This window comes from Syzygium oleosum, unplaced genomic scaffold (genome assembly GCF_021117445.2).
Source record: "Syzygium oleosum isolate NSW1041296 unplaced genomic scaffold, Sole_v2.1 Sole_v2.11, whole genome shotgun sequence".
NCBI classification, from domain to species: Eukaryota; Viridiplantae; Streptophyta; class Magnoliopsida; order Myrtales; family Myrtaceae; genus Syzygium; species Syzygium oleosum.
Window position 1 is genome coordinate 10,309,370 of NW_026607495.1, and position 21,500 is coordinate 10,330,869.

Sequence of the window (21,500 nt, forward strand, 5' to 3'; positions counted from 1 at the left end):
TTTTAGGGTTACGGTTTTAGGGTTTTGGGTTTTAGGATTTCGGGTTTAGAATTTTAAGATTTAAGGTTTCGGTTTTTGGGTTTAAGGATTTAGGGTTTGGGTTTAGGGGTTAGGGTTTTGGGTTTGGAGTTTTGGGTTTAGGGTTTTAGGATTTGGGGTTTTGGGATTTAATGGTTTATGAAATTGTTTTTCTAAAATGACATTATTTCTTTTTTTGTTTTTGGGAATAGAAAAGTAGATTTTTTTTACTTTTTATTTCTGTTCCAAATCTATTTCTTGGCCTCTTTTCTATTCCGGAGAATAGAAAAATTAACTGACGTACACAAACGGATTTACGTTCTTTTTCTGTTCTAGGGAACAAAAGAATAGAAAAACAGATAAATAAAAATGTTACCAAACACGCATTTAATGTACCCCCAAGAGTCATACCCGTTCGAGAAACATCTAGCAAACATAAATATGCTGTTAGCTTGCCTGATTACGGGATGATATCGTGAGGTCCATCTTTAATTTCTCCTTTCCTACGTGAGCACGATGCCATGAAGAGAAAATAAATTTCGTGTGTTGCGCACGACAACCACGATTTCCCATGAAGAGCAACAACCGGCTATCTTAACAGCTGAGACATCGTCCCTGTTTCCTTTGTTGATCGTCTCTCTTTGGCAAAGCTGCAGGGCCATCACTTATGTCGAGAGCCATCCTGCTGACCTCACGACAGATCTGAGATCTGAGTCAACACTTCCGTGAAGGCACTCTTGACATTAAGTGCCTCTAGAGCATAGTAGTCCACAAAGAAAGTGCATCTCTCGTGGAAACGGCTTGGAGACGATGCAGGTCTGCCTAGTTTCCAATGAGCATGATCACGACGTTGGCCTCGTGGTGTTGCAAGTATCTTTTAGCCATCTTTCCACATTCTCAAACATGACATGCCGAGTGATATGATAGGCCGGCTGTGCCTTGATAATATGCACTCCTAATTGCACGATCTCTATTAGCTATGTCAAAGGATATTATGAGACAGTGAACGAAGTGGGATCAGATGGAGTTTTGGTTTCGATCAAGTCCATGAGATGAGAGAATTTTTTCAACAACACCAAAACAACCAAACTCTGAGTAGAATGGAACTGAAAAATGAGTATATGGCATGATGAACTAATGCAGAAGGAAATATAATCGGTAAAGTTCTTATATCTGATGATAACTTTCAGTTCATCCGAGAAAGCTGGTCTTTCTTCATAAGGAAAAAAGATTCAATACGTGAATTGCTGAAGTTAATATATATGATTCTATGACCATAACTGGAAAAGTTTCCGTTGGCCCTAGTGTTAAGGGAAATGTTTCCGGATGTTGGTCTTGGGTTCAAACTCTCTTTGAGACTCCCGTCTACTTTAAGCAAACAAATGTATCATCTCAGAGCCAACTCTACACTGAAATTGGCTCTGGATGGCACGATTCCTCGGTTGCATTCTGGAACTAAAGCCATCTTCAAGCATTGAACTCAAATGCTTCACGACTTGGTTAACCAAATGGGTTATTGCTATGTCTACTTAAGTATAAATCTGCTGCTTTCTTATTAGGTTTTCACCACCACATGTTCATGTTTGGTCTTGGATGACATTGTATTTTTCATTATGTATTCTGAAGATTGAGACTACCACTGTGGCCCTACATTTTTTATTCAAATTAAGCAAGGAGCTAAGGCCCGTGTGCTCGATAAATTAACTGGGACGTAGGCACGATGACAGTCCTAACCCGATGCACTTTCACTTGTTCCAGTTGCATCTAATGAGTTTCTGATTGATAATTGATCTAGATAACGCTCCCTAGAAGCAGGAGAAACAGGAAGAGTTACAGAGAAAAAACAATAAGAAAACAACATAACATGAAGCAACCGTGTCCACAATTAGGAAGTCCAGTTGGGTTTAGCAACAGCTTGCCTTAGTTTCCTTGGGGCTTGTTTTGCATTTGGCACCTATGCACAATCTGAATAAAAGCATAGGATGCCTGCAAGCAGCAAACCAAGGAAATAGCATTAGGCCATTCAAACTCAACTTCTTGCATTTCCAAAGAAATTCCCTCTGCGTTGTCCTCTTATCACTTCAAACTGAATTTGGCAGTATATGCTTGTAGTCCTAAGATGGGAATCATTGTATAGGCGTGTACTGAACTAATGTAAAAACAATTTTTTACTTTTTCTTGCTGCTGATAATAGCCCTATGCAGAAAAAAGAAAACAGAGAGAAAGGAAAAAATAAAACAGAATTGCACACAGAAAACTCAATAAATTGAGACACAAAAAACAAAAACAACTAAGGTGACCCCTGCCAATCTAGTGACGGTGAGGAAGACAAAACAGAACCAGTTGCATAGATGATGCAACAAGCTAATTCAAAAATGCTCCCAAGGAGTAAACTACGATAAGAAGGTCCGGATACATGCTGTCATAAGAAGAGCAGTGTCTCCAAGCACAAAAAAAAAAAAAGAAAAAGGAACGAAGAGTAGTGTCTTTCCAAAGACACGATCGCGCTTCAAGTTCAGCTTTTTAGAAACACAGCTTGACATCATTCGTGCCCACTAATTTAAAATTCAATGGCTCTGACATCAATAGTTATGTAACTTTTCTCGTCAAGAGGAGCAGTTTGACTAAGTCAACTTGCTCAGTTATCCACTTACTCGTTTAAGCCCACATGGATAAGAAATTTCCGAGACGTACCTTGGTTTTGGACCTTCAAGACTAAAGTATGACATCCACAGGATCATCTGCATTTTGTCGATAAGAAGGTCTGACCTAAAGCGAAATTGCGCGAGGATAGATAAACTCGACGCCGTCATCTTTCTCAAGAATGTAGAGATTAGAAAGCCCATAATCTCCAGTGAGCACGCGAGAAATTCTGGTGCATTTTAATCTCACGATTCTCAAAGAAGACAATCCTGTGATGTCGCAATCTTCACTCAAACTTTCGCAGTGGGTGAAATCCAACTCTTGAAGCTTCTCAAGATCTTTTATGGCTTCAGGAAATCCTTCTAGGTAAGTATGAACCATCTTTAGCACTTCAAGATTTTTCCATTCCTTGACAGAAGAAGGTAATTCATTGATTAAGGTGTACGACAGGTCCATTTCCTGTAGCCAAACAAGCTTTCCAATGAAATGTGGAAGCCCTTTTAGCTGCTTGCAACTTCTTAAAGCAAGCTTCCGAAGATTCTTTAATAATCCAATGGAATCAGTGACTTCACCCAATACTTCACATTCGCAAGCACTGAGAATTTCCAGTGCTGGCAGAGAGCCTTCCTCAAAATGAAGTCTTTCAACTTTAGTTCCGTAAATGAGAAGCTCTTTCAATGCTCTTAGGGAACACAGTGCTGGCGGCAAATGTTTCATCGATATGCAACGCTTCATGTTTAAGGAAACTAGATTTTCTAAGCTAGAAATGGATTCATCAATTGTTGGAGTTGATAATAAACAACCTTCCAGGATCAAGCAGCATAAAGGCATTGAGGCAGGGAATTCCAGAGATGCAGTGATCCAGGGACAGCCTTTCAGGTTCAAGACTTTCAAACTCCCAGCTTTCTGCAAAAGCAACATGATTCATATATTCAGTTACTACTTCAACTATAATGTCCTAAGAAAAAAGGTGCAGGCACATTTGTAATGAAGAAGCGCACAAGCACGTACACCCCATACCAGCATTAATCGTTTCCAGTCTTCCAAGTTCAATTCGACTGGGCTCGAACATAAGTTGAGAATTACCAGGTTCTTCATATTCAATGCAAATAACTTAGATTTCTCACGGCATCCTCGCCAATCAAGCCATACTAAGTTCGAAAGAAGATGATTCTTGGGATTTCCTTCAAGACCAGCATTATTCAACTCAAGAAGCCTCAGATTTGATAGATGATGAAAATGGTCACAATGAACACAGTCGAATACCCGTTCATCTTGATTAAAATTGAGGGTCACACGGAGAGCTTCAACCTTTTCGGTACACTGCCAATTTGGCTGAAAAAAGGGAAGTGCGAAATTAGAACACAGATATATGCAATGAAACAATAATATAACCATCGTATCTAGAGGAAAAGTTAACAAGCATAATGAAAAAATCTCAGTGTCATTTTACCATCTTTTTCCGCAATGTTGTTTGGACATCTTTGTAATCCCACAGCCTGCTGCGCTTCCCGGGGTTTTGAAGATTTTCCTTGACAATTTCTCTTCCCAGGATTTTTAATTGGTCGTGCATCGAAAACTCATTTTCTTTTCCAATTTTTAGGAAAGAAATATTTTGAAGTTCACGAACTCCTCTATTTGAAGTCGCTTGCCTTCAACACTCGTTCCACTTCTTTTTCCGGCTCTCGATCTAATTTTTGCAAAGGAGATTGCTGTGCTCTTCCAATACAAATACGATCCCACAATTTCAATGGCAAGAGGAAAGCTTTCCGATGGCAGAAGTGATGTTGCTTGGCAGAGAACGGTAGCCCTCTAGGGGATGATTCTGTCGAAAAGCATGTTCATAGAAAAATTTAAGAACATTATCTTCATCCATAGAAAAACCCTCATGTTTATTAATTTCTCCAAGCTCATAACACCCAATAACGTGGTCCTACTTCCTGGACCAAATCAAGTTAGCTGCTCAACCAATTGTTTGATTTGTCTAAAGTCGTCTACATCATCTAGGACAATGAGAATTCTTTTGGCTCGGAATAGGAATTTATACCCTCATTGGAGGACTCTACTTCGGACAGTGTCCTCTCATGAGGTCTCGAATTACTTTCTTTTGTTGTGATGCCACTCTTTTCTATTCAGTCTCATCTCGAACATCTTTAAGAAAACTGCAACCATCAAAGAGGTGACTGATTTTGTTATATACCACCTTTACGGGAGTGGTTTTGTCAATCACGCATCTCCACTTCGTCTTTTGTCCTTCCACAACTTGTCCATCCTGATTATTGACACCAAGTTTTTGCATTATCTCTCGCACTTCTCTGTCTATTCCTCCTAAATTTTTAGTAACATCTTGCTCATCAATTCTCAAGAGTTGCCAAAGTTTGAAAATGACATTCTTTACAGGTTCGTGATACCTACAAAATAAGGAAAACGTTTGCATTTTTATTGTCATAGATAAAGGGCCGGAAGAGGAAGAGCGCTAACGACCCCTCTGTACATCACGGAACGATCTGGACATCACGGAATGTTTGGGTTTGATTTTTGAGGAACTTATAGAGGGTGACATCAATTAACCAAGAAAAAATATAAGGATATGAAACATTACAAAATGGATAAGACGAGATTTACAGATGCATTGCTATTAAAAAGGAAAAAAGCAAAGTGAAATCTCCAGAAATTAATTGAACTTCAGAAGGAGCGTGGCGGGCAGCTTAATATACAAGCCAATTCTCCTATCTTTTCAGCTAAACAAGTAAAACATGCTAATGGAGCGGTCAGACTTACCCCTTGCGGACATCCTTCGTTGCCATGCAGAGATCTTCAATGGCCATATGGATTTCCTGCTGGATTTCTCTGGAAGTGGCATCAATAACCCTTCGTTGCTTATTCTGACAGGAACTTTCCATTGCTTGACTGACTTCTTTCAGGATGGAGAATAGGAAGACTGGTTTGAGATTCCAGTCTGCTCCTATAGCATCAAAAAGCTTGCTCCTATACCATAAGGGGGCCTATGGTATCCTAGACTTACCCCCTCATGGCTCTCATACCATAAGGGAGCCTACGGTATAACTCTAGGAATCTGTGATAGGTATGCTATTCCTTAATACGCGGATCTCAAAGAGACTGCCTTTTAGTCACCATATTCTTTTGATTTACACCATAGATCTGCCCTACAATCATAGATTTCTGATACACAGATTCCACATAGTAGCAAATGCAGAGCATACTATTGTTAGATGTATGCCCTAAAGTTACCATGTAATAGTTACATGTTAGGGATTTAAGTTGTACTTTCAATTACATTATTTATTTAATGGCAAGGACGCATTCATTCATTTGTCCAATTATTTAAATATATGAATGATTCCATAAGATCAGTTGTGACTGGATCTATTCTTGAGACGTTAAGAATATGTGTGACAGGTTCACAGTTAGACTGAATCTTTAAATTGTTCTCGGTCGATGGATCATTGAGTGGATATTAATGATCCTGTTGAGACCGGTGTGTTCGTAACTTCACCAATAAGTATTGGATACTTAAGGGAATGACGAGTCACGGGTAATTGGATACTGCGATACCCGAGTTAGAACACAGGTGCTTGTATCAGACAAGTTCACTGAACGTGACATGCATAGAACGATTAGCAACATGGAAACTTTTAGCATGGTCAATGTCTAATCGTTCGTGCTCTGGTCTTGTATGGATAATCCTTAGACCTGAGGTACAGTGTTGACTTGTATGTTGGATGGCTATGGTTCACAGGTGCGCATATTGCCGCTTCGTTGATTCGTCTCTGTACTTGATGGCCATAGTTCGTTCACATACGAAGTTACACGTGTGCGCAAAATGGAATCTGTCTCCTTGTTATATGCAAGGTACAATAATGATGTCCTATGCAATCTAATCTTGACATTGCATTGAAATCCTCGGCGGGGGTTGTAACCGAGAATGAATTGTTCATGTCTCATATAAAGTGCATGTCAATTAGATTTGTGCATATGATCGAATTGGTGACTTGACAAATATTCCATGGTCTTTGTTTGATCGGGACATAGTAAGGCAGAGGGATTGAATTACACTGTAACCAAAGCTGACAGGTTCATTATGTTCTTAAAACATTCACACTGTCTGGGTAGCCATGACATATTGCTAGATGTCAATCATGGCTTGTAGAACCTAGAGGTTGATCGGGACAATCAATTCTCTTGGGAGTACTAATGTGTTAGTGCAAGTCTTACTACCAGCTCAGTGATGAACCTAGGGATGTCACACACCATAACCAATTTTGGATGACGTAGTACGGAAGAGACGATATAGCAAATATGTTTGCAATCGAATTGAATCGGACTGAAATTAAATTAAATGGGATTTAATTTAATTCAATTTTTGTCATGGGCGTGTGTGCATATGATGCTCACAAAATACACATATGCTGATCATGCACTTCTATATTTGTGTATACATGTTTATATTTATTTATAAAAAAAAAAATTGTCGCATGCACGTGGCCAGCAAGCGCTGACCATGTGCATGGCACACGGTCAACAAACGGTTGCTGACCGTGTGCATGACACACACGATCAGCAACCGTTGCTGATCGCGTGCAACGTGCACACATGCGATCAGCAACTGTTGCTGATCGCACATTATTAATGATGCGATCAGCAACTGTTGCTGATATGATGAAGAAAGCGTATGCAATTAATTATGGTTTTGTAAGAGTTAAGAAAAACATTTTTTTCTCTCTTCCGACGCCGTGACTGAAATATCGAGAGTGCGAAGAATTGTCGCAACAAGATTGCTAGCACAATTTTATTGGTGATTATCCGCAAGTTCTTTCTTCCGTTCGTCGTGCGATTGGTGGTGTGTCTGAACTAGAGGTCCGACGGTTGTGGGGCTCGAACTGAAGAACATCCAAACCGAAATCGTTTTGGGCACGCTACGAGAGGTAATCCGTTTAACCCCCTATGGTCTTTCGATTTTTGATTGAAACGCACGAACAACGCCTTTGGAGATACATGTATGGTTATAATTTTCCGCTGCGTTTATATTTAATTTTAACTATGCATGTTCCGTAGAAAACCAACAATGGTATCAGAGCCAATCCTTAGGCGTTCTCGTGCGTTTAATTGATTTTGGTTCATATATATATTTTTGCGATCCAATGGGCAATTTACTTTGTTGAGAGAATTGCTTGCTCTTAAGTGGCCTATAGAAGTTGATTAATTTATATGATAAATTTGATCAACTGAACAAAAAATCGGAACTAAATCAATTTTGAATCAAAAATCTGTACCTTATTTTCTATTTGCTTTTTTCTTCTGCAAAATGATTCACGACTATGAATCGAGAGGCGACAACGCTACCGTCAGTTGGAATCACGCACGTGAAATTTGTTTCACCGGTTTTGATTTCTTGACGTGGCTTACGTTGCTCGGCTATGAATTTGATTCAGTGCAGAATTTTATTTGTGCCTTCCAAAGCTTTAAATTTAGAATTTATGGCTCGTGAGGAAGGGTGGTGATCATGGAAAAACCCCTAATCAATATGATTGATGTATGGATGAATGTATGATGATTACAGGTATTTTTGGGGTTGTAATTATTAAATGGAGGCTGCGTCCTTCTTTTTATTTCCATGTAATGTATTTTTTTTTTTAGTATAGTTTAGTATTATCAATTGTTGATGTAAACATTACATGAGGAGCAGCCATTAAAGCCGGAGAGCTCTATGGGCCCGGTACGTGAAGAGTTCAAGGATCCAAGAAGAAGTGAAGAGCGGATCTCTATTATTAAAACATTAAAATGGCTAAATGGGACTCATTGGCTCGAGACCCATTGAGCCATAATTCCATGATCACCACGTAGGATAGATTTTTATGCATTTGATATCTATTTATTTATTCAGTTGTTATGCATGTTAAACCGGTTAATGTGCAAAGTGAGACCATTAATAACGACCCAAACCTCCTTATTAATTATATTAAGTTGAAACGGGTTTCGGACTCGTGGCCTTCCATCGTCATGGTTTGGTCCAACATTATAGTGGTTGATTGACCGGCTATGGATACATAGGGGTCAATTGCCATTTATAATATTGGATCACTCCATTATGCATGTGATGTTGTGGGGTTGGAGCCAAACGATTTCCAATAACTGTTAGGTGAGGGGATCGTTTGTGTTTTCAATACTTGCATGAGATGATGTGCTAGACTTAATTATGATCATGATGTCAATAACTGTCAGGTGAGACATTCATGGTCTAAAGGCCAAAGTTATGATTGGGACTCGCATATGATGTGTTGAACAAGTTAGTTCACTCACTAAGTTAATAGAACACCAATAACTGTTAGGTGAGGTGGGCTATGGCCTGGTGGGACTCCAATCCCCACTAGTAATCTTTACCCAACAAAGATTACCGTTTTCCCATTTTAAGGAGTATGGGATTCGAAAAATTTAGTGGGAGGCACTATTTCATTTAAAAGCCAAAATGAAATGGTTATTTTGAAAGACAACGGCTAACAATTTATTTTCTGCACAGATATATTATTACTCTGAAAATGGTGACCACAAACCCATTCGCTTCTATACTTGACAAGAATTGTTTGATTGGACCCAATTTCACTGACTGGGTGAGAAATTTGAGAATTGTTCTCAATTCGGAGAAAATCGGGTATGTGCTTGATCAAAAGATGCCAGACTCATTTCCTGAGGGTGGCACCCAAGAGGAGCGTGTCACGTATGATAAATGGCGTGATGATGACTTAAAAGTTAGGTCATACATGCTTGCTTCAATGAATAATGAATTACAAAAGAAGTATGAAACTATGGAAGATGCTAGGTCGATCATCTTGCACTTAAAAGAATATTTTGATGAGAATGATCGAACCTCTAGATATGAGATATCTAAGGCATTGTACCGTATGAGGATGGCTGAGGGATCATCGGTTAATGATCATGCTTTGAAAATGATCTGGCACATAGAAGAGTTGGCTAGGCTTAATCTTGTTATGGATAATGAGTTAGCTGTGGATTTGATCCTCCAATCTTTGCCCGATTCCTTCTCTGGTTTTGTCCAAAACTTCCACATGCACAAAATGGAGAAAACTCTTGCTGAGTTACATAGTATGTTGGTAGTTTATGAGAAGGAAATGCACAACACGAGGCCCAATGTGGTGGCTATAGCTAAGGCTTCTTCTTCAAAGAGTAAGACTGTTTTGAAGAAAAAGAAATGGAAGAGGCCTATGAAACATGCTGTGCAATCAAAGCCCAAGGTTGAAAAAGGGAATTGTCACTACTGTGGTGTCAAAGGGCACTGGAGGAGGAACTGCAGGAAGTACCTCGCGAGCTTGAAGGTCAAGCCTAAGGACCAACCTTGCGAAGGTATGGTGTCTATGCTTATTGAAACTAATCTTATGGTTAGTGCTGAATCCAACTTATGGGTTCTAGATTCTGCTGCAACCTCACATATTTGTATGTCTTTGCAGAATCTGGAAATAAGCAGGATGCTAGGGCGAAATGAAATTGTCCTAACATTTGCAAATGGAGCAAGAGTTGCTGCGTTAGCTGTAGGGACTTTTCGTTTATGTTTGCCTTCTGGACATGTATTGGTATTGAAAAATTGCTTGCATTATAAGAATGCTGTTAGGAACATCATCTCTATACCTCGTTTGAGTAAAGAGAATTATGAATTTTCTTTTGCTGATGATGTATGTTCTATTTATCATAATAGGAGATGTGTTGGTTCTGGCTTATTAACCAATAATCTTTATACCATTACAATGTTCGGTAATGCGATTACCAATGCCAATAAGCAACAAAATAATGATATAAATGCCATAACTAATAAACGCCCTAGAGATAGTCCAAACCCAAATTATGTTTGGCATCTTCGATTAGGTCATATTGGAGAAGATAGAATCAACAAGTTGAGTAATGATGGATATATTAATCCATCAATGTTTGAGCTATACTCGGCTTGTGAGGCATGTCTTCTAGGAAAAATGACCAAAGCGCCTTTTGTGGGACATAGTGCGCGAGCTCCTGACATACTGGGATTGATACATACAGATGTATGTGGACCAATAAATGAAAATGCTAGAGGTGGTTATTCTTACTTCATTACATTCACCGATGATCAGTCACGGTATGGTTATTTGTACTTAATGAAGTATAAATCCGAATCTTTTGAAAAGTTCAAGGAATTCAGGGCTGAAGTTGAGAAACAAACAGGAAAATGTATTAAGGCTCTTCGATCTGATCGAGGAGGTGAATACCTTAGTACTGAATTCCTAGACTATCTTAAGGATAATGGCATTGTATCACAGTGGACACCTCCTGGAACTCCAGAACACAATGGTGTATCTGAAAGAAGAAATCGCACTTTATTAGATATGGTGCGATCTATGATGAGTTACACTGATTTGCCTATATCCCTTTGGGGATATGCCCTCGAGACAGCCGCATATGTATTGAACAGAGTGCCATCCAAATCTGTTCCAACTACGCCTTATGAGATATGGCATAGTAGGAAACCAAGTCTTAATCATATTAAGATTTGGGGTTGTCCAGCTTTCGTCAAGAAGCTAAAAATGGAAAAATTGGAAGCTAGGTCTGAACAAGGTCGCTTCATTGGATATCCAAAGGAGTCTCTTGGATACTATTTCTATTTTCACTCTGACCTAAGAATTTCGGTCAGCAGGCATGCTTCTTTTCTGGAGAATCAGTTTGTCCAGGAAGGTGGTGCTGGACGGAAAATAGTCTTACAAGAAGAGAAAAATGAAGTACCAAATAACCAAGTTCAAACACCGATCTCTGATTCAGTGGGAGCTTCTGATACACAACCTCTTAGGAGGAGTGCGAGAACGTCTCGTCCACCTGCTCGTTATAGACACTTGGTTGAACATATTGAACCATTATTCATTGTGAATGATGGTGATCAACCTAGTGATCCAAACACCTATGAGGAGGCGATGTCGGACATCGATTCTGGTAAATGGCTAGAAGCCATGAAATCTGAAATGGATTCAATGTATTCCAACGAAGTTTGGACCTTAGTTGACCTGCCTGATGGTATTGTACCAATTGGCTGTAAATGGATTTTCAAGAGGAAGATGAATGTTGAGGGTCAAGTTGGAACTTACAAAGCACGATTGGTGGCGAAAGGATATCGTCAAAAAGAAGGAATCGATTATGACGAAACTTTCTCACCTGTAGCCATGCTAAAATCCATTCGGATTATGTTGGCTATAGCTGCACACCTAGATTATGAGATATTCCAAATGGATGTCAAAACGGCTTTTCTAAATGGCTTTCTTGAGGAGGACATCTATATGGAACAACCACGGGGTTTTGAATCCAATGGTGAACGTCGGAAGGTGTGTAAGCTTAAGAGATCCATTTATGGACTCAAACAAGCCTCCAGAAGTTGGAACATCCGTTTTGATGAAGTAGTCAAATCGTTTGGTTTCATCAAAAACCCGGATGAACCTTGTGTATACAAGAAGGTCAGTGGGAGTGCAATTGCATTTCTAGTTTTATACGTCGATGATATACTTTTGATCGGGAACGATGTACCGATGATATCATCGATCAAACTATTCTTGTCACAGAAATTCTCCATGAAAGATTTAGGAGAGGCAACCTGTATTTTAGGTATCAAGATCTATAGAGATAGATCGAGACGATTGATTGGCCTCTCACAATCTACGTACATAGACAAAGTGTTAACACGTTTTAACATGCAATGTTCCAAAAGAGGATTATTGCCTTTTAGGCATGGAATCCATCTTTCCAAGGAGATGTGTCCCAACACTCCTGAAGAAAGAGAGCGGATGGCAAAGATACCTTACGCATCTGCTATTGGAAGCATAATGTATGCTATGTTATGTACGAGACCTGATATTGCACATGCTGTAAGCATTACTAGCAGATATCAGTCTGATCCAGGGGAAGAGCACTGGATAGCAGTCAAGAATATCCTTAAGTACTTGCGAAGGACTAAGGATTTATTCTTGATATATGGAGAAGGAGAGTTTAAAGTTGAACCTTATACTGATTCCGATTTTCAATCGGATCCTAATGATTATAAGTTTACATCTGGGTTTGTCTTTACACTTAATGGTGGCGCAGTTAGTTGGAAGAGTTCCAAACAGAGCATAACTGCTGATTCCACCACTGAGGCAGAGTATGTAGCTGCTTCAGAAGCAGCAAAGGAAGCCGCTTGGACGAAGAAGTTCATTTCTGAACTTGGAGTCGTTCCTTCCATTGCACAACCAATAACATTGTTTTGTGATAACAATGGGGCAATAGCTCAAGCGAAGGAACCAAGGTCTCACCACAAGTCCAAGCACATTGAGAGACGCTTCCATCTCATTAGAGAAATTGTTGGGAGAGGTGATATCGCCTTGCAGAAAATTGCCTCAGCGGAAAACGTGGCAGATCCCTTCACTAAGGCCTTACCTCAGTCTTCTTTTGAAAGACACATTGACAAAATGGGTTTGAGGTACCAAAACAAATTGGCTTTAGTGCAAGTGGGAGATTGTTAGATGTATGCCCTAAAGTTACCATGTAATAGTTACATGTTAGGGATTTAAGTTGTACTTTCAATTACATTATTTATTTAATGGCAAGGACGCATTCATTCATTTGTCCAATTATTTAAATATATGAATGATTCCATAAGATCAGTTGTGACTGGATCTATTCTTGAGACGTTAAGAATATGTGTGACAGGTTCACAGTTAGACTGAATCTTTAAATTGTTCTCGGTCGATGGATCATTGAGTGGATATTAATGATCCTGTTGAGACCAGTGTGTTCGTAACTTCACCAATAAGTATTGGATACTTAAGGGAATGACGAGTCACGGGTCATTGGATATTGCGATACCCGAGTTAGAACACAGGTGCTTGTATCAGACAAGTTCACTGAACGTGACATGCATAGAACGATTAGCAACATGGAAACTTTTAGTGTGGTCAATGTCTAATCGTTCGTGCTCTGGTCTTGTATGGATAATCCTTAGACCTGAGGTACAGTGTTGACTTGTATGTTGGATGGCTATGATTCACAGGTGCGCATATTGCCGCTTCGTTGATTCGTCTTTGTACTTGATGGCCATAGTTCGTTCACATACGAAGTTACACGTGTGCGCAAAATGGAATCTGTCTCCTTGTTATATGCAAGGTACAATAATGATGTCCTATACAATCTAATCTTGACATTGCATTGAAATCCTCGGCCGGGGTTGTAACCGAGAATGGTTCATGTCTCATATAAAGTGCGTGTCAATTAGATTTGTGCATATGATCGAATTGGTGACTTGACAAATATTCCATGGTCTTTGTTCGATCGGGACATAGTAAGGCAGAGGGATTGAATTGCACTGTAACCAAAGCTGACAGGTTCATTATGTTCTTAAAACATTCATACTTTGTCTGGGTAGCCATGACATATTGCTAGATGTCAATCATGGCTTGTAGAACCTAGAGGTTGATCGGGACAATCAATTCTCTTGGGAGTACTAATGTGTTAGTGCAAGTCTTACTACCAGCTCAGTGATGAACCTAGGGATGTCACACACCATAACCAATTTTGGATGACGTAGTACGGAAGAGACGATATAGCAAATATATTTGCAATCGAATTGAATCGGACTGAAATTAAATTAAATGGGATTTAATTTAATTCAATTTTTGTCATGGGCGTGTGTGCATATGATGCTCACAAAATACACATATGCTGATCATGCACTTCTATATTTGTATATACATGTTTATATTTATTTATAAAAAAAAAAAAAATTGTCGCATGCACGTGGCCACAAGCGCTGACCATGTGCATGGTACACGGTCAACAAACGGTTGCTGACCGTGTGCATGACACACACGATCAGCAACCGTTGCTGGTCGCATGCAACGTGCACACATGCAATCAGCAACTGTTGCTGATCGCACATTATTAATGATGCGATTAGCAACTGTTGCTGATTGCACATTATTAATGGCGCGATCAGCAACAGTTGCAAATATGATGAAGAAAGCGTATGCAATTAATTATGGTTTTGTAAGAGTTAAGAAAAACATTTTTTTCTCTCTTCCGACGCCGTGACTGAAATATCGAGAGTGCGAAGAATTGTCGCAATAAGATTGCTAGCACAATTTTATTGGTGATTATCCGCAAGTTCTTTCTTCCGTTCGTCGTGCGATTGGTGGTGTGTCTGAACTAGAGGTCCGACAGTTGTGGGGCTCGAACTGAAGAACATCCGAACCGAAATCGATTTGGGCACGCTATGAGAGGTAATCCGTTTAACCCCCTATGGTCTTTCGATTTTTTGATTGAAACGCACGAACAACGCCTTTGGAGATACATGTATGGTTATAATTTTCCGCTGCGTTTATATTTAATTTTAACTATGCATGTTCCGTAGAAAACCAACAACTATCAGGTTTAATCAGAAGACAAACTCTTGCCTTTAGGGAATCATTCCAAGCTTCGAGAGAGAGAGGGGGAATACGTAATGTATATGATTTATTTCTTTGTTCTATTTTTTGTTGTTTTTTATTTTTTTGTTGTTCAATGCTTATTTTCACAACAAATTGTTTTAGAGCCACGCTTGACTAAGTTGAAGCGAATCAATAGGGACAAAATAAAGAAAAGTGAGAATCAAAGATTTGATAGGAACGATTTTGGCTTTCGAAAGATGCAAATTGATTCATATACCAAAGTTATATGCACTAAACCCTGTATGAGAAAAGCCATAGTCTGTGGCAGTTGAGTCGATAAGCGGCTATGGGAAAGTAGCAATGAAGTTTAGATTCTAGCGAAGCGATTGTAACTTTACTCAAACATCGAGCCAATGTGGAGATTATTGAAAATATGTCTTAAGTTTGAGCCCATAAATGAAACATAATCCAAGTTGGTATATTAGTTTGAGTGGGTCTTCTAGGTGAATTGTATTGCAAGAGGCAACTTTTTTGGGAATTACACTCCGATGCAATTTAAGAGGAGTTTTTTATAGACCTATCAAATGAGTGGATCGGGTCGGGTTTGGGTCGGACTATTTGACCCATTTAACCCGTTTATGACCCATTTATTATAATGCAAATTTCTCGACCCATACTCGACCGACTCGTATTGTTAATACACTCTCATATCTAACCAAATATAGAAAAACTTGTTTCTTATGATTTTTAAAAAAAATTGTATTACTAAAACATTTTCATGCTAGTTGACCATTTTTATAATTTTTTTGAGTTTTTATTTTATTTTTGTTTTTTATATTTTATATTTTTCTTTTTTTGTCTTCTAAATTTGGCAAGGGCCGTGGAGATCGGCGATGGCAATGATCGGTAGTGGCGGAGATTGGCGACGGCAACGACCGGTGGCAGCAGATACTGGTGACCGAAGATGATGGTGATCGGGACGATTGGCAGCGGGCGGCGATCGGCGGTTCAAGCTAATAAATTATATTTGTAAAAAAAAGTTAATAAGTTAAATGGGTCTATATGGGTTTGTTCAATGGGTTTAATATGAGTTTGTTGCAAACCCATACAGACCCATATAAACTCAGCTTTAATGTTTCAAACCCATTTTGACCCATTTTAAAATTTTAAGTGACCCATATTCAACCTAGGCCCGCTAAATCTAAGTTAATAAATGTGTTTGTGACCCATATTGCCACATCTAGTTTTTGAAAATGACAATGAAGTGTAGAATGTGCTCGTGAATTACATTTCGAGTGTTTGGAGTCATGCAAATGTTGTATTAAGATTTTATGTAATTCATTTGTGAGATTGAAAGATTATTTCGTGAAAAATTGTGAGGGCTATGTGTACGTTATTGAGTGTAATTGGAGATTGAGAAACATTGAGGATGTTTAAGTTACTCGAGTATGGTTATAATCTTCATTGCATTACTTGATCTATAATGAAATCCCGCGCTACTCTTCCCGTGAAGTAGTTCCCATCTTCAAAACCCGTAAATCTTGTATCCTATTTATTTCCTTATTCTATTTATTTCATTTTTTGATTGCTTTTTTTCTTTTTGCAACCATATGGAGACTTAGGAACACCCTATAAGCCTTTTGAAACGGTTAACTTTAGGCTTTTAGCTCTACATAGGTGATCCTAACCCAAAGTAATTTGCATATAATTGATAGGGTTTGAATGAGAAAAATGTCCAAAAAGTCATAAATCTATTGTAGGACTGCCAATTCAATTTTAAACTTTCTAATTTGGCCCATGTACTCCTAAACCATTTGATGGTTTTCCATCGTAATCCATCTGATCAATTTATGCCGAAATTTATTGACGTGGCGATTCAGTCAGCGCCATTTGTCCTATGTAGCACGGTTGGTGATATGACATGTCCGACACCACTCAAATGAGGTCGTTTTGAGATAGTTTATAATTTTTTTATTTTTTTTTTCCGTTTCCTCACTTTTCATCCTATTGGAAAGAATTGATGAGGCTCATTGGGGCATTTAGGGGTGAGCATGGTTTCAAGATAGAACCTGGAACTTAAGAACCTGACTGGTGGGAACCTGTAGGTTCCAGATTCTAAAAGTTGGGAAACCTATTTTGATGGGTAGGTTTCAGGTTATAGGTAGGCGGAACTTGGAACTTGAAACCTAAACAAGTTTTTTTGTGTTTTTTTTTTGGTCTATAATTTCGCGTGATCCTATGGTGATTCATGGCGTTAGATGATGAGTGTATAATCTAGAATAATTAGTCTGACCTTTTATTTTATGACTTATTAATGTTTCATATTCTTCGCGTGTCGAAATATAAGTTATGGTCAGTGGATCATAGCAGTAAGTAGCAGTTATTAAAGGTAATGATTCACTGCAATTGTTCAATTAATAATACAGGTGGTACCTGGGTAGACCATGAAACACCTTGGAACCTGTGATAGGATAGGTTCTAGGTTCCAAAAAATGAGGAACCTATTCTCATGGATAGTGTCACGCCCCGGACCCCACCGAGCCCGCGATATCCCTCCGTGGTCGTATTGAAAATGCGACGTCCCAGGACTCGTCGCTGACTCACGCGAACATCAAAACATAAAGCGCAAGCGGAAACGATTAAAAGCACCCAGACAAGATTAAAGACCAATGGTAGTAGAACACTTGAACAAATGAACCACATACTTCATTCAACAGCACGCACTTACAAAATCCAACCTTACATACAAAGGCCACTAGGGTTAAAACCACCATCATCAAAAAGGGGCAAGTGATCGGGTAGGTTAGACTAGCTATACAAAAAGGGTCCACCAACTCCATGGGCTCCTTTTCGGGATCTTGCTCCAACGGCTCTTCCTCGGGATCCCAAAACGCTGTGACGGGCCTTTCATGGTCGGAGTCGGGGGTCTGAAATGATTATATAATAACCATGAGAACGAGTCTCAATAAGCAACACCCTAAACTCTACCTAGGCCAATGCGTACCCGGACAAGTTTTACATGCAATCTAACAAGTAACGTACAAAATTCGCATCCACGCACTTACCTCGCCTCAATCCACACGTCACCTCTACACGTTAGTTAATTCACAATAATGCAATAATAACTCACGATCATAACACAACCACTCGAGCGCCACATACACGCACATTCATCCAATTCAACCAAGCACAATTCGCATGCGTGTCTATCCAACTTTCTCATGATCCGCGTAAACACGCCTCAAGTCAGCCCTCCGATCAATCCGGGCTCCGTCCCGCGTAACCACGCCTTAGGACATTTCTTTTTTTCCCATGACCCGCGTAAACACGCCTCGGGTCTAATTTTCCTTTCACGGACCACCGTCAACACGTCTCAAGTCCGTTCTCACAGGCACACAAGCCACACAATTCAATCAATTTCCAATGACTGCCGTCAACACGTCCCAGGTCTAACTTTCCTTTCACGGACCACCGTCAACACGTCTCAAGTCCGTTAACTTTCATTCTACGGACCACCGTCAACATGTCTCAAGTCCGTTCTTACATCCAATCTACCACAATTTCCACAGAATGTACCATACTAAATCGAGCGCACAAAGGCCTCGATAGGCCATCGAACCTAGCCCCCAACATAGCACGTCCAACGCAATTTAGGCATAAAATTACACATGGGGAAAAATCACAAGTCAAACCGCCACTCAAACACACTCGCTTCAACAACGAACAACCAATGCAAATTGCTACTAATCGAACATTAATTCACACACGAACTATCACACATTTAAGCCCCACTTCGAGCACCAATCGGTCCCACAAATCATCACACAAAACGGCCCTTGAACCGCCACAATTTAGCCCACGTTTGCACCACAAATCAGCCACCACACTCAGCCATAAACAGCCACATTCGGCCACAAAGAACAAGGGAAAAACCGAATACACAGATTCGGAGTAATTCTGGGCCAGCGCACGGTTCGGAATCCCTTTTAAAATAAATAGTAATTCAACTCCAAAAATTCTAAATTTTGGATATGTTGCATAAAACATCTTGATAAACATTTTCGATGAAGAACTCAAAACCCAGTTCCAACTGTAAACACCTCTTTTTGTCACTTGAAGTCAGACGAAAATCAACCCGTCCGGTCAGGCCGCCTGACCATAAAAATGCATCTCATCCAGTACTCAAATCACTTTGGAAAGCCTTAAAATTTTTATATGTCATATAAACGAATGTTATTAACAATTTTTGTGAAGAAAGTTTGTTGAAAAGAGGTCTGCAAAAATTTATAGAAAATCGGAAAGCTCAGAAGGTCGGGTGAACAGTAAATCCGGCAGACTGAATTTGGTCCAAAAATGAACTTACGAATGGAATTAAATGATCTCCAAAAATTATAAAATTAAATTATGTAATATTTCAAGATGTTATGAACAACTTTCATGAAGAACACTTCCTCAAATTCGGCCCACAAAAGTCACAGTAAAAATAGTAAAATCCAGCGACGCAGCAGCAACCTTACCGGAAATCAACCAACAAGCAGCACCAAGCAAACCAAGTACAACCAGCCACTAAACCAACTATCCACAGCCCTAATCCACCCCTAAACATGTCCATTAGTAACCCATTATCCTAACTAAGGCTTAGGGAGTACTTACTCTTAGCCTAAGCAAGAAAAACCGAGCGAAAGGGCAGCAGCAACCTCGCCGGTGCAGCAGCGACGGACGGCGGTGAGCGGTCGCCGGACGGCTGAGGCGGTTGACTGGTGGAGGCGGACAAAGCTGCTGGTCGGGCGTGCAGCAAGAAGAAGCGACAAGCAGAACAAGAAGCAGAAGTAACGTGGGGCAGCTCGGCGGGGAAAAGAGGAGGAGGAGAGAGAGAGAGGAGAGAGAAGGTCAAACACTTATCCAATCTTTTTGACTCATCCTAGGGCCCTCATTTGATCTTGGTGAGCAAGCCAAGATCCTAGGGTCACGAAAATTCCAGATTTCCAATTAAAGAAAAGGCTAAAAAGACACTAAATAAAATAAATCTAGAGGGAGGTATACTGATTAAAATCCGCACCCGGTCCAAATTTAACTTTTCGATAATTCCGGGCAATATCGACGCTGGCCACAATAATATCGACACTGTCCAATTAAATTCATCACGAAACTCCGAGAAATTTGACACCAAAGTTTGGGCTCTAAATAACGGTTAAATTCGATCGAGTGCGATTCTAGTGAAATCTCTAATTTAAAAATAACCCAAGAGTGATCAGTTCCGGGCGAGATTTTATTATAAGCGCACTGACGAAATACACGTTTTATAAATCCCAAAAATGGGCCGAAATTCAGAATGTCACAGATAGGTTCTAGGTGGAACCTGTACGGAACATGGAACCGTTCACCTCTAGTATCGATTCATGCAACGACTTCTCATTTTAATTGTATTTATTTAAACCATAATGCCAAGAAAACTAGTCTTTTGTATTCTCTTTGATAAATGATAAGCTTTTTTAGTATTATTACGTTCATTTTCATTTTGTTTAACTAAAAATGAAATAAATAAAAAAAGAACCCGTTAGACCTTGGAATCTATCATGGAACCTGTGATAAGATAGGTTCTGGGTTCCGGGTTCTGCGACAAGGTTTCGGGTTTCAAAAAATGAGGAACCTGTACTCGAGGGTAGGTTCCAGGTTACAGGGGGAACCTGTAAGGAACTTAAAACCGCTCACCCCTAGGGGCCTTGGTGATGGCCGGCTAGGGTATCGTGGCCCTCGTTGTGGCACCCCGATGACTTCCATTGGTTGTTTTCGAAAAGATGAACATATACGAAAAGGAAAAAGATAAACTAAAAAAAAGAAAAGAATTAGATAATTTATAAAATTTATCAAAATGATGTCGTTTTGGGTGGAATTAGATCGTCGGTCGTGGCACATAAAATTGCTGGCGATGACCGGATGTGATGTTGCGATTTTTAGCCAAAGTTGGCCAGAATGATTATATTAAAAAATTATCAATATGTTTAGGATTACATTAGCTAAATTGGAAAATTTATGATTGCATTGGCAGTCATACAACATGTTTAAGATTTCTTGGGTAAACTTCGGTTCCTAAGTTGAAAATAACCAAAGCGCAACCCTCGACGCACATCCTGGTGATTTCTTTTTATGCTTTTGTTGTACTTTTTTCCATAATATACCGATAACTTACTCTTTTCTACCTCTGTGCCATTTTTTCTTGTTGATGTATGTTTTTTGGTTGAATTATTCTCTTTTTGATTGATAATTCATTCGTTTTCAAGTATAGCCAGGATAACCTGTAGTTGATTACAGTAACCCAGCTATACATAGACACATAAAAGAGACATTCGAATTGTATAATTCACATTAGGCTCATTCTAATTTAATTTGTTTTTT

The 21,500-nt window shown here is 39.5% G+C and overlaps 1 protein-coding gene across 3 annotated transcripts; it reads right to left on the reverse strand.

Annotated features, from left to right (window-relative positions):
- Positions 1–375: 375 nt before the first annotated feature.
- Positions 376–4,459, reverse strand: LOC115662432 (disease resistance protein RUN1-like). 3 transcript variants are annotated; one of them, XR_008817414.1, is made up of 4 exons: positions 4,115–4,459; positions 3,682–3,996; positions 2,713–3,567; positions 376–973 (listed from the first exon to the last, which is right to left on the reverse strand). XR_008817414.1 is itself a non-coding variant. In XM_056315715.1 (3 exons), exons 1-3 carry the CDS (start codon positions 4,232–4,234, stop codon positions 2,788–2,790), a joined length of 1,215 nt encoding a protein of 404 aa, XP_056171690.1. In that variant the 5' UTR covers positions 4,235–4,459; the 3' UTR covers positions 376–2,787. The 3 variants fall into 3 exon arrangements, 2 of the variants coding, with proteins under 2 accessions (XP_056171690.1, XP_030460149.1); XM_056315715.1 differs by having other exon boundaries at positions 376–3,567; XM_030604289.2 differs by having other exon boundaries at positions 376–3,567; positions 3,682–3,984; positions 4,115–4,458.
- Positions 4,460–21,500: the final 17,041 nt, after the last annotated feature.